Source organism: Chiloscyllium plagiosum, unplaced genomic scaffold, assembly GCF_037043375.1.
Source record: "Chiloscyllium plagiosum isolate Xiang-an unplaced genomic scaffold, Cpla_swu_hap1 HiC_scaffold_8, whole genome shotgun sequence".
In the NCBI taxonomy this organism is placed as follows: Eukaryota; Metazoa; Chordata; class Chondrichthyes; order Orectolobiformes; family Hemiscylliidae; genus Chiloscyllium; species Chiloscyllium plagiosum.
The window spans coordinates 22,176,563-22,190,644 of record NW_028270146.1 but is presented as its reverse complement, the minus strand read 5'-3'; the positions used below and the strand labels follow the sequence as shown (position 1 = coordinate 22,190,644).

At 43.2% G+C, this 14,082-nt stretch overlaps 1 protein-coding gene across 2 annotated transcripts in view; it reads left to right on the top strand.

The window, feature by feature from the left end:
• Positions 1-14,082, top strand: part of LOC122553394 (latent-transforming growth factor beta-binding protein 2-like) — a 465,241-nt gene that overhangs the window by 414,618 nt on the left and 36,541 nt on the right. For both annotated transcript variants that reach the window (XM_087989653.1, XM_087989652.1), the window contains one exon: positions 4,885-5,076. In XM_087989653.1, the coding sequence (XP_087845779.1) occupies positions 4,885-5,076 (192 nt within the window). The remainder of the gene's footprint in view (positions 1-4,884; positions 5,077-14,082) is intronic.

Sequence of the window (14,082 nt, the reverse complement as noted above, 5' to 3'; positions counted from 1 at the left end):
ACAAATAACAGGCAAGGCCAAAACATTGCATGGCTTCTTAAGCCCCAACCCCACCCCACCACACAAACACAAATCTATACACATACACACACACAGATACACATTTACACACATATACATACACACACACACTCACAGGCGTGCATGCACACACGCTTACACACTCACTCTCAATGAGGTGCACTCAGGGCTGTGCGGATAGACAGCTGGAGAAGCCTTTAACACCCCAGATGTTAAACACGAAGTGGGTGAAAATAGCTATATTGACTTTAACTATTGTCTAGTGTCCAATATCAAAGATCTGTGTGCTTCATATATCCTCTGTCATTAGGATTACTGCTCCCAGGGGAGTCTCTTTAAATAGACAGGAAAGGAGAGGCAGTGCAGTCATGGTAATGTCATCCAGTAGCATTTCAAACTCCAGGGTTATACACACTGGGAGGCAATGGCCTTGTGGTATTATCGCTAATTTATTCATCCAGAAACTCATCCAGGAGACCTGGGTTTGAATCCTGCCATGGCAGATGGTGAAATTTGAATTAATAATAAGAGCCTGGAAATAAGTGTCTAATGATGATCATGAAATGATTGTTGGAAAATCCCATCTGGTTCACTAGTGTCCTTCAGGGAAGGAAACTGCCATCCTTACCTGGTCTGGACTACATACGACTCCAGACCCACAGATGTGTGGTTGACTTTTAACTGCCCTTGGGCAATTAGGGATGGGTAATAAATTCTGGCCAAGAGCGAATGAAATAAAACTGATTTTAAAAAGTTCGCCCAACTATCAAAAAACCGATCGGGTTAATTAATGTCTTTTGAGTGAAGGAGTTCTGGTGCTAAGGCCACTTGCTAGCCAATCATACTATTTGCATTTAAAGACCACAATAATTTAGGACAAAATTCCTCCCAGGTGCTTAGTTCCCAATTCAATTGGAAAATCTGGCCCAAATGTTGTCAGAGCATTCTCTTCCTTGCCACCATGATACAAAAATCTCAACCACATGATATAATCCCAATCTATTAAATTCCAAACATCCAATGACTCTGAATGACTTCTGAGGTCCATATACCTAAACGCTATGAATTTTAAAGTGGAAAGCCGCATGTGCTCGATGAACAGCTGTCTTCCTCCTTGATCCTGCTGCCCCCCCTCTGGTCTAGCTCTGAATCTACTACTTTTACAGGTTTCCTCAGTGATGAAACTGCCCCTAAAATGAAAGGAAAATATCTCTACATTTACAAACAATCTAACTGCAATTCATGCTTTATACAATCATGGAATCCCTATAGTGTGGAAGCAGGCCATTTGGCCTATTGAGTTCCCACCAGCCCTCCAAAGAGCATCCCACCCAGACCAACATTAACCACTTCCTATCCCTGTAACTCCATATTTACCCATAGCTAATCCACCTAGCCTGCACGAAATGGGCAATTTAGAATGGCCAATCCACCTGAATTGCACATCTTTGGACTGTGGGAGGAAACCGGAGCACCTGGAGGGAAACCACGCAGACATGAGGAGAATGTGCAAACTCCACATAGACGGTCACATGAGGCTGGAATCGAACCCACGTCCCTAGTGCTGTAAGGTAGCAGTACTAACCACTGAGCCACTGTGTTGCCAACTTGGTTTAAGTAAAGGAGCTTCCAAATGTTCTTATCTGAATCTAATTAGCAGAGAAGCAAATTGGCTTGGTTCATATAAACTGAGATGAGTATCGCATGCACTAGCAGGAGCATAAGGGCAGTGGCTCTTTCTATCAGACATCAATCAGAAGTCACCTGACACCAGGATATTGTCAAACAGGTTTACTTGAAATCACAATGCTGCCCCTGCATCAGGTGAAGTGAGGACAGCGCTCCAAAAACTCGTGATTTCAAATAAACCTGTTGGTCTATAACCTGGTGGCGTGTGACCTCTGGCCTTGTCCACCCCAGTCCAACACCGGCACCTCCACATCATATCAGAAATTGAAAGAGGTTTACGGATGTCGTGTGTGTTTATAATTATGAATAGATGGAGGCAGGCTTAAATGCCGTGTTATGTACTGAACTTTGTGAACTCAGATACTTGAACTGAGCTGAAGTGTACCTTTTCAGATGTTACTACTGAAGTTATGTTTATTGAATAAAAGTTTCTATTTTCTCGCCAAGGGTAATCCTGCCCCCTACTGACTTGGAATGATATTGTTTAATTAAAAAATCCAATCGAGTGCAAGCAAAGTGACCCATACAAACAATGTTAATGCTGATTCAGGAATGGTTCTTCCAAAAAAGCAAAGGTCAAATCTACTCTGTCTAACGATAGCTCATAAATAACTGCTTACAGTCCTGGCGCACGAAGACATCTTACTGTAGCAGCAGAAGCAAACAAAACCAGAAAGTGCTGGAGAAACTCAGAAGGTCTGGCAGCAACTGTGAAGTGAAAAACGAGTCCAGTGACCCTCCTTCAGGTGTAGGAGGGGTTTCACGGGCAGCGATAGTGATTGAATATTGTGCCTAAACAATGAGGTTAGCAATGGAGTCCAGGAAATTATATTTTGAATAAGTTCCACTTAAAGTCAAGGTCACTGCTAAAAATCAGAACTTTAAGTAAAAAATGAAATCAATGCTTAATCTGAAATAAGATTTTGTCGTGCCTACTTATCAGAAAAGATACATTCTAACCTGTATTTTGAAATGCTTCACATTGTTAAATTCCTACATTAATTAAAACAAATTTAAAAATATCAAAGGCTTAGTGGTAGATGTCTATTCCCCAGGGTGGCAGATTTCAAAACTAGGGGGCATATTTTTAAGGTGGGAGGAGAGAGATTTAAAAAAGACATGAGAGGTAAACGTTTTACACAGAGGGTGGTTCGCATGTGGAATGGACTTCCTGAGGAAGTGGTAGATGTGGGCACAGTTACAACGTTTAAAAGACTCTGAGATAAGTACATGAACAGGAAAGGTTAGGAGGGTTATCGGCCAGGGGCAGGCAGTGGGACTAGTTTAGTTTGGGATTATGTTCGGCATGGTAAGTTTGGGCCATGCTTATGACTTTATGACACTAACAAAAGACCTGTTGCTCATTATTAATTCTACTGCCTGATCAGCCATGTTGCTCCAGATCCCTACCCTCCCCTCACCTTCTGACGTATTCCCTCTCCCCTCCATGAACATTGAAGAATGGAGCATGAGATACTGCTGCCGAGGTCTTTACTGGGAAAAGGGCAGGAAGCCTTTTGTCATCAGGCTGTCAGGTGCCTGTTTGTACCGGCAATTGTTCCAAACCCACCTTACAGCCGATACCTCACTGCCCTTTCCCATTCTTGCTTGACACAAGCACACGCCTACCCCCCTACCCTACCCCCCCCCCCCCCAACCCCCCCCAGCCCCCCCCGTCCTAGCACAGGGAACAGTGGAGCTGCTGCTCTTGGCAAGCTGTGGGGACTTAACGTTCCTCTCGGCCTTCATCACCAGTCTGTTCTGACTGAGCTGGATAGCTTTTCATCAGTTGGTTGTGGTGGGGTTGTAGTCAGGAAGTGAGGGAGTAAGGTAAGCTCAGAGATTGGATCAGGTCAGGGGAGCAGATGAGCCTGAGGATTGGGGTGGTTGGGGGGAATGGGGTTTAGTTGTTGAGGACTATCAGGGGATCAGCAGGAGGTTGGTTTCAGGTCTTTTGAGTGATTTGAGGTCAGTTTGTAGTTGCCTGAGAGTTTGATTGGGATGTTCTTTTTTCCTTGCCAAAATTTCCTGGGTAATTATCCAGGGACTATGTTGGAATTATACAAAGTCTCCAATTCTACCTCTGAGTTGGAGAATGTTTTGGAAAATCCCAGGGATCGGGATTAGGGGAAATGGCCCTTTGGATGTTCAAACTTCTCAAGCTATCCCCATCAGTGCTTTGGGACTTATGAAGGAGTTTTGTAGCACATCACCCAGGATTCATCCAGTCTCCAGCCATCATCCGACTGGTTCATCTGGAGCAGAGCACATGTTTCTGAAGTGAGGCTTGAACTTAATACTTTATGACTCAGATAACAATGTGACCAGTGAGCTAAGGCTGCCATCTGAATTAGTCAGAAACTTAGTTGGAACTGAGGTAGGTCATTTACTTGGCACATCGCCGTTAACAATATGGAGTCATAGAAATGTACAGCATGGAAACTTATCCTTTGGCCCCATTCAGCCATGCCCACCAGTTATCCAAAATTAATCTAGCACCCGGCCCATATCCCTCCAAGTCGTTCCTATTCATATATCCATCCAGCTGCCTTTTAAATGCTGCAATTGTACCAACCTCCACCACTTCCTCTGGCAGCTCATTCCATACACACACCACCTTCTGCATGAAAAATCTACACCTTAGGTCCCTTTTAAATCTTTCCCCCTCACCTTAAATCTATGCCCTCTAGTTTTGGACTCACCAACCCTGAGGAAAAGACCTTGGCTATTCACCCTATCCATGCCCCTCATGATTTTATAAACCTCTAGAAGGTCACCCTACTCAGTCTCCAATGCTCCAGAGGAAACAGCCCCAGCCTGTTCAGCCTCTCCCTGCAGCTCAAACCTGTCAACCCTGGCAACATCCTTGTAAATCTTTCTCGAACCCTTTCAAGTTTCACAACATCTTTCCTACAGCAGGGAGACCAGAGGTGAACGCAGTATTCCAAAAGCGGCCTAACCAATGTCCTGTACAGCCACAATAGGATTTGTTTTGGTGAACATTTGGATATAAACAATGAACCATCTGAATCATAGCCAGTTGACATGGCTTTCGTAGTTGACCTACAAAAATGGGTTCTGCCAATGAGAACAAAGTAACTTGAGCAATGTATTTAGTATTTGCTGTAATCCTGATTAATTGTATTTCACATCTATTCATGTCCACTACAACAGAACAGACACCAGTGTCCATGATGCCAGCTCCTGCAAAGGGGGATTTGAAGGCATGCTACTACAATCTGAATGATGAGAACTTCTGCGATAATTTGCTGTCCCGAAACATCACAAAGGAAGAATGCTGCTGTACTGTTGGACTCGGTTGGGGTGATAACTGTGAAGTTCACCCTTGTCCCATGATCAACACAGGTAAAACCATTCTCAAGATGTGTGCTTGTGCTGTAACATCATGAGACATATGTAAAATGTCAAATGAATATCTGCTAATACAGCCATTACTGGAACAGATCTGGCAACATCTGTGGAGAGAAACCAGAGTGAACGTTTCAGATTGAGTGACTCTTTGTCAGAATGAGGCCTGAAATGTTAATTCCGATTTCTCTCCACAGATGCTGTCAGACCTGCTGAGCTTTTCCAGTGTTTTGTGTTCCTGTTTCTAATTTACAGCATCCGCAGTTCTTTCCGTTTTTGTTGTCAATGCAGTCTTGTGCCAGCACGTGACAGATTTGTCAGACTGAAGAAATGAATTTGAAAGGTTTGCAAGAGGTGACTTTTTAAAAATTCATTCATGAGATGAGGGCATCACTGGCTAGGTCAGCATTTATTTCCCATCCCTAATTACGGAGAGGGGCCAGTTAAGAGTCAATCACATTGCTGTGACCAGGTAAGAATAGCAGTTTCCTTCCCTAAAGGACATTAATGAACCAGGTGGGGTTTTTCCTGACAATCGACGTGGGTCAGATGACAGGGAATCCTCTGAGCACTCGGTCGCTGGAATTCTCTGGGGTCTTCGTGTTTGAAGGTTTTGCAGGACAAGATTTCCGGGGCGGGTGAGGCAATATGGATTGGTAGGATTGCAGTTTGCTGTGGTAATTAGCATACAAGTAGGCGAAAGTAAGGACTGCAGATGCTGGAGATCAGAGTTTGAAGGACAAAAGCCCTCCAAAAGTCGATTTTCCTGCTCCTCGAATGCTGCCTGACTTGCTGTGCATTTCCAGCACCACACTCTCAACATTAACATGCAAGTGTTGGGCCTGACAGTAGGAATTCTTCCCTCCTCCCTGCCAGAGGAGTACTTGCTGAGAACTGCTGCCCTTCCAGCACTGCTGGAAGCATGGCAGAAATCTACTCCGCCATGTAAATAGTTTCAGTTAAATATCCAGCAAAGCGATTACTTATGTACGAGGAGTACCATTCAGTTCTCTAAATAGACTGACCTTTCCTGAATCCGGCTGGTTAGTTGTCACATGACCAGTGCACCGTGATGCCAGAGCATTCCCTCCCCACTCTCTACCATAGAAGTAAGAGTCATTCATTGATCATTGCTTTGCCCAGTACGATACCGCTTTATTATTCTTTTGCTCATCATAAAACTGTACATCTCTAAGATCAAAGTCAGCATTGTAAACAACATTGTATTCAATTTCATACATTCCAGCCCAAAATAGCTAATCGATATTTTTTGAACTGAGATTTATTTCACTTTCTTCGTTCAGCAACTAACTATAACTGTGCAAAATCTATAATAAAGCTTTATATTCAAGAATATTAATGAAAAACTGTCCCCAGGATTTTTACATCAATAATCAGTTAACAGATGTTATAAAAAAACATGATTGCTGAATGCTGGAATATTGGAAATAATGATTAATTTTATAGCAGATGAAAGATATATTACAGCAGAAGGATGATGACAGCTAATAAAATGTTGTGACAGAAAGCAAGATTAGGAAATTCTTGCTTTCACTCTTGAAATATCGCATTGCATATTCAGTACAATTAACTAAAAATAGATGCTCTTTATATGCTTTCTCTACAATGTCAGTGTTACAAAGTAAGTTAATAGAGATTTCTTTTAAAATTTATCTAACAGTCACTGTTTAGCATATATGATTCTTGGTTGAGTTCCATCTCATTGGAAGTCCTCTGACAGATTGCAGTTGTGTCTGTCTAATGTGAATTACCTGTTACAATTAATTAATTTGTCTGTCAGTTTGTGGCATTATGGTAGTGATCCTACCTCTCGATCAGAAGGCCCGGGCTCCAGTTCTACCTTCTTCAGTGGTGTGTTGTGACACCTCTGGACAGGTTGATCAAAAAATATCTGGAGGAGCTTCAGTCAAATCTCGTAAGCACATCATTTCCCTGGCCACTTCAACAAAATACCTCTTAAAATGTACCAAACCCAACACTTGTATGTTTATTAGCATGTCAAAGTGCAATCCTGCCAATCCACATTGCCTCACCTGCCTTGAAAATCTTGCACAATAAAAGCTTCAACATGAAGACCCCAGTGAATTCCAGCGACCGAGTGCTCAGAGCATTCCCTGTCATCTGACGAATGATGATTGCCAGGAAAAAAGTCCCGTCTGGTTCACTATTGACCCTGAGGGAATAAAACTGCCACTCATACCTCGCCTGACCTATATGTGCCTCCAGACCCACAGCAATGTGGTAATACTCCCATTTTTGTGTGTTATCTGGTGTAAGTTACCAGTATCAAATTGGGGTCATAGATTTGTAGATATGTACAGCACAGAAACAGACCCTCCAGTCCAACTCGTTCATGCCGTCCAGATATCCTAATCTAATCTAGTCTCATTTGCCAGCATTTGACCCATGTCCCTCTTAACCCTTCCTAATCATATACATATCCAGATGCCTCTTAGATTTTGTAATTGTACCAGCCTCTACTAGTTCCTCTGGCAGCTCATTCCATACATTCACCATTCTCTGCGTGAAAATGTAACCCCTTTGGTCCCTTTTACATCTTTCCCCTCTCACCCTGAACCTATGACATCTTCTTCTTGACTCCCCACCCCAGGGAAACGACCTAGTCTATTCACCTTATCCATGCCTCTTATGATTTTATAAGCTTCTGTAAGGTCACTCCTCAGCCTCCGACAATCCAGAGAACACAGCCCCAGCCTATTCAGTCTCTCCCTATAGATCAAACCGTCCAACCCTGGCAACATCTTTTTCTGTACCCTTTCAAGTTTCACAACATCCTTCCCATAGGAGGGAGACCGGAATTGCACACGATATTCTAGAAGTGGCCTAACCAATGTCCTGAATAGCCGTAACATGACCTCCCAATTATTAGACTTGATGCTCTGACCAATAAATGAAAGCACATCAAACAACTTCTTCCCTATCTTGTCTACCTGCAAGTAACATGTACTCCAAGGTCTCTTTGTTCAGCAACACTCCCCAGGACCTTACAATTAATTATATAAGTCCTCCCCCTGATTTGCCTTTCCAAAATGCAGTACCTCATGTTTATTTAAATTAAACTCCATCTGCCACTCCTCAGCCCATTGGCCCATCTGATCCAGGGTAACCTTCTTTGCTGTCTGCTGCACTGCTCCATGTAGCACGCCTGTTATAAATGAGGAAATTGTCATGTATTATATTTGTCAAATTCGTCTGTGAACCACTTGACTGTTCCAATTTATATTTGGTTGACTTAAAAACATCTTTGCTATTTTCACATGTCTTTCTTGTCTTTAACTTTCTTCTGCACATCTCGTGACTTTTACCATTTTTTTTTGTCATAGTATAGGTATCCAACCAGACATTCTCATTTTGTGTCTTTTCATTTACCATGTGGTCATCTTTTTTCATGTTTCTAAACTAACTCTCTTCCTGTGCCCCATGTACATTGCATATCTGTGGATGAAGAGCTGAAAATGTGTTGCTGGAAAAGTGCAGCAGGTCAGGCAGCATCCAAGGAACAGGAGAATCAACGTTTCGGGCATGAGCCCTTCCTGAATAATTCAGCTCTGATCTCCAGAATCTGCAGTCCTCACTTTCTCCTATCTGTGGATGAAGTCATGTTTCTGATATTTCACAATAGTTCCCTACCATCAAGCAGAATACAGTTAAAGCATTTTCTTCCTAATGCTTTCGTATGCGTGCACCTCCTTGAGATTCTCTCCCTGTTTTGGACCTCGATATCTGTCTGTGACTGAGATCTAGTTACCCTTGGTGTGTTTTGTCCTGAAATCCTGCTACATGTGACACTTGCTGAAAAATGTGTATATCGGCACCAAAGTTAAACAGCTCCAGCGTTCAAACATATGAACGCTCTTTAAAATAATAAGCTTTGAGAGAGTAAGTAAGAAGAAACTTAACCCTGACAGGAAAATTGGTAACCAGAGGTCTTAGATTTATAATCATTGGCAAAAAAGGCCCAGAAAGGAAATTGAGATTTTTTTAACACAGCAAATTAAGGTGATCAGGAATATACCCACTGACTGAATAGCAGAAGCAGATTCAGTAGAAACCTTTAAAAGACCATTCATAAACACTTGAAGAAAAAATAAAATAGCAGGAAAAATGTGTGGTCATGCGATTCATGCCTTGGTTCATTCAAAAAATTAACAGAGGTACAATGCCATGGTGCCTCAGTGCTAATGGATTCTGGGATAAGGCCAGAATTGGAGATTAATGCAGATATTTTAGAGACTCATCATTCTGGAAACAATTATAAAGGGAGAGCGCAGTGAGATCAAGGAGAGGGTGTTTGAAAATGGGATGAGAATTTTTAAATTGAGAAATTGTTACCCAGTGTAGGTCATCAGACAGCAAGATGATAGGTGGCTGAGATTGCGTGTGACATAAAGGGGAAGCAATGGCTTCGCAGTGTTATCACTGGACTGTTAATCCAGAGACCTGAGTAAAGTTCTGCAGATCTGGGGTTGAATCCTGCCATGGCAGATGCCAGAATTTGGCAAAAACAAATCTGAGAAGAAGAGTCTAATGATGACCGTGAATCGATTGTGGGAAAAATCCACCTGGTTCACTAATGCCTTTTAGGGAAGCAAATCTGTCATCCTTACCTGGTCTGGCCTACATGTGACTCCAGACCCACAGCAATGTGGTTGACTCTTAATTGTCCTCTGGACGATTAAGGATGGACATTAAATGTTGACCAGGCCAGCAACATCCTCATCCCATGAATGAATAACAAAAAATGGATTGCAAGCACTATAGAAATTCGGTTCCTTCTTGTTGTTATTATGAATGCTAGATTTCTATTCCTGAGTAATTTAATTCATTAAGTTATATTCTCCAACTGCCTTGGTGAGATTTGAAGCCATGGATCATTAGGTCAGACCTTTGGATCACTAATCAAATAAGATAACCACTTTTGTGAAATATCAGAAATGTGGACTTAACCCACAGATATGCAATGTACATGGGGCACAGGAAGAGAGTTAGTTTAGCAATGTCAGAAAAGATGACCACGTAGTAAATGAAAAGACACAAAATGAGAACGTCTGGTGGGATACCTATACTATGATAAAAAAAGGTAAAAGTCACAAGATGTGCATTCGAGAGTCAAAGATAAGAAAGACATGTGAAAATAGCAAAGTTGTTTCTAAGTCAACCAAATATAAATTGGAATTGTCAAGTGGTTCAGTCGAAGTTAACAAACATAACATGTGACTATTCCTCATCCATAACCAGGGTAGTTACAAGGGTTGAAAATGTGTTGCTGGAAAAGCACAGCAGGTCAGGCAGCATCCAAAGAGCAGGAGAATCGAAGTTTCAGACATGAGCCCTTCTTCAGGAATGAGGAAAGTGTGTCCAGCAGGCTAAGATAAAAGGGACTTGGGGGAGGGGGGTTGGAAATGCGATAGGTGGAAGGAGGTTAAGGTGAGGGTGATAGGCCGGAGTGGCGGTGGGGGCGGAGAGGTCAGGAAGAAGATTGCAGGTTAGGAAGGTGGTTCTGAGTTCAAGGGTTGGGACTGAGACAAGGTGGGGGTGGGGGGGGGGGGGAAATGAGGAAACTGGAGAAATCTGAGTTCATCCCTTGTGGTTGGAGGGTTCCTAGGCGGAAGATGAGGCACTCTTCCTCCAGCCGTCGTGTTGCTATGGTCTGGCAATGGAGGAGTCCAAGGACCTGCATGTCCTTGGTGGAGCTACAAGGGTGAGTGCATATCCCAACTTGATACTGGTAACTTACAGAAGATAACACACAGGAATGGGAAAATGGGCCATTCTTTTGAGGATAGCAGTTACAGAGTGATCAAGTGCATGGGTGTTTTCAATGATATTTCAGTGAAGAGCAAATGAAGTGTTTATAAAGGCATACTGCTGAGAATGTAAAATGATGATTACACAGTTGTTGGAAAGTGTAGACTGAACCAGAGAGAAGTAAAATGAGGAGGAAGCATGAGCCTGACAAACCCTACAAGGAGGAAGATAAAAAAAAGCTGCATGAGCCTGGACATCCAAGGACAGGTTGGAAGTGGTAGAGAAGCAAAGATGAAGCAGGCAGAAAAACACAGTTTCAAGTCCAACAAATGATGACTGTCAAATGAGAAACAAGAACCGAAAAAGGTGAAAACTGTACCGAAACCAAAGATGAGTAAAGACATTTAACATCATCTGTTTACTTCCTCCAAACATTCACCAAGAAACGGCAACAACCCAACTTATTTTTTTGTTTTAAGTAAGATTACTGGTAGAAAGTGTTAAGACCAATAAATCCATAGTGATGAATTGTTGTACCCCAAAGACCAAAGTGAAAAGATTTGTGAACCATTGACCAAAGAATTTCAGGAATCAATTACTAGATTAGAAATAAAAGCCTACACATTGCCAATTTTGAAAATATAATGAGTTTCAGGCTTCTCTAATTTTAGTCTTTCCACAATGTATTCAAATCCCTGAGCTCTAACCTCTTGAAATCACTTCCTAAATTAGCTCACTGCTTCACTTTCCTTCCTGACAAAACTCTAGACACTACACTTGGGAAATGTTTAGTCACCTACTCTAAAATCTCCTCATGACAAAGAGTGTTGTATCTTGTTTCATAACATCTGTTGCATGCGTTGAAATGTTCTATTGCATTAAAGGCATATTATAAAATATTATGCCTTAATTGTAAACCCCATAATTTCATTAATGTCCTTTTATGATGGAATCAAGCTGCCTTACCTTTTCAAGGGCAGTTATGGATGAGCAAGAAATGCTGGCTTTGCCAACAACACTAACATTCCATGAAAGAATTAAAAAAGTCTGATCTACATGTGACTCCAGGCACTCAACAATGTGGTAGACTCTTAGTGATCCTCAGAAATGCTCAAATAGCCATTCAGTTATAGTCAAAAGGATGTTTAACCACCCATCCCTTCTCAAGGGCCACTGGGGACGGGAAGTAGTTGCTAGTCTTGCCAGCAACACTCATGCCCTATTAATGGTTAGTAAAAGATTTTTCTCCTGAACTATATAGTACAATAGGCTGGAAACCCATTAGTGCCCAACCAGATAGTTGCCTCCCTGAGGCTCCATGTAAAGTGTAGATTGGAAGCCTCAAGGGGCAACTATCTGGTCGGGCACTAATGGGGTTCCAGCTATTGTACAAGCTGACCTTCCTGTGGAACAGTCAGTAACACTGCAGGCCCCGACATTCTATAGCAGCAAATGCCACCTGGAGAGTAAGACTTCAGAAAAAGCAGAGTGCTCCATGGGCTGAAGCTGTTTTAATTTCTGGCTCCCACTGAAGATATTTGACCTGGAGACTGTGGGGTTCTACAATCCTAGTGGAAGTTTGGAGTCTTCAAGTGGGCTCAACACTAGGTTGCAATTGAGGTGAGTCGGGATCCAAGGAGCAGGGAAATCAACATTTCGGGCAAATGCCTTTCACCAGGAATGATGCTGGGAGCCTCGGGAGTGGAGAGATAAATGGGAGGGGTTTGGGGGAAGGTAGCTAAGAGTGCTACAGGTGGATGGAGGTGGGGGTAAAGGTGATAGGTTGGGGGAGGGTGGAGTCGATAGGTGGGAAGGAAGATTGACAGGTGGGGCAGGTCATGAGGGCAGTGCTGAGCTGGAAGGTTAGAACTGGGATAAAATGGGGAGAGGGGAAATGAGGAAACTGGTGAAATCTACATTAATGCCATGGGGTTGGAGGGTCCTAAGGCAGAAGATGAGGCATTCTTCCTCCAGGCGTGGGTGGTTAGAGAGTGGCGATGGAGGAGGCCCAGGACCTGCATGTCCTTGGCAGAGTGGGAAGGGGAGTTGAAGTGTTCGGCCATGGGGCGGTGGGCTTTGTTGGTGCGGGTGTTCCGGAGGTATTCTCTGAAAGTGCTTTGTGAGTAGGGGTCCTGTCTCCCCAATGGAGAGGACACCACATCGAGAGCAACGGATAACAATAAATAACATTTGTGGATGTGCAGGTGAAACTGATGGAAGGCTCCTTTGGGGCCTTGGATGAAGGTGAGAGGGGAAGTCTGGGCACAGGTTTTGCAATTCCTAGAGTGGCAGGGGAAGGTGCCGGGAGGGGAGAGTGGGTTGGTGGGAGGTGTGGACCTGATGAGGTATTCATGGAGGAAATGGTCTTTATGGAAAGCGGATGGGGTGGGGAGGGAAATATATCTGTGGTGGTGGGGCCTGTGTGTAGGCGGTGGAAATGGCAGAGTATGATGCAATGTATATGGAGGTTGGTGGGGTGGAAGGTGTGGACCAGGGGGAGGCTCTGTCCTTGCTGCGATTGGAGGGGTGGGGCTTGAAGGTGGAGTGCGGGAAGTAGATGAGATAAGCTGAGGGCATCGTCAACATGTGGGAGGAGAAATTGCTGTCTTTGAAGAAGGAGGCCCTCTGGCATATTCTGTGGTGGAACTGGTCCTCCTGGGAGCAAATGCGGCAGAAGTGGAGGAATTGGAAATACGGGATAGCATTTTTGCAGGAGGCAGGGTGGAAGGAGGTGTAATCCAGATAGCTGTGGGAGTCTGCAACTGAGGTGAGTTCAATTGAAGTCTTTAAAAAGGCTCAAAGCGGGCTCAAGGGAAGAATTTCTACTCCAGCTAAGGCAAAATCCCAGTAAAGCTGCAGGTGCATTGTCCAGGTCTCAGGTATAAAATATACCTTACTATCCAGCTCCAAGGATTTTGGGACAATTAACTTTTCTGGCTAGTGAAATGTACTGCTTCATATCTGCATATGTAAATTCTAAATTCCCTCACAATGTTTGGCACACTGAGGATATTATTGGAAATTATTTGAGGCAGTAATTAAGATGAGACCTATTAAGGTCCTTCTTGTGGTGTAGTGGTAGTGTCCCTATCCTGAGTTCAAGTCCCACATGCTCCAGAGGTGAGCAATAGCATCTCTGAACAGGTTGATTAGAAAAATGGACTAAATGATAATAGAAAAAGAAAGGTGAGATCTATTTATGATCACTCACCA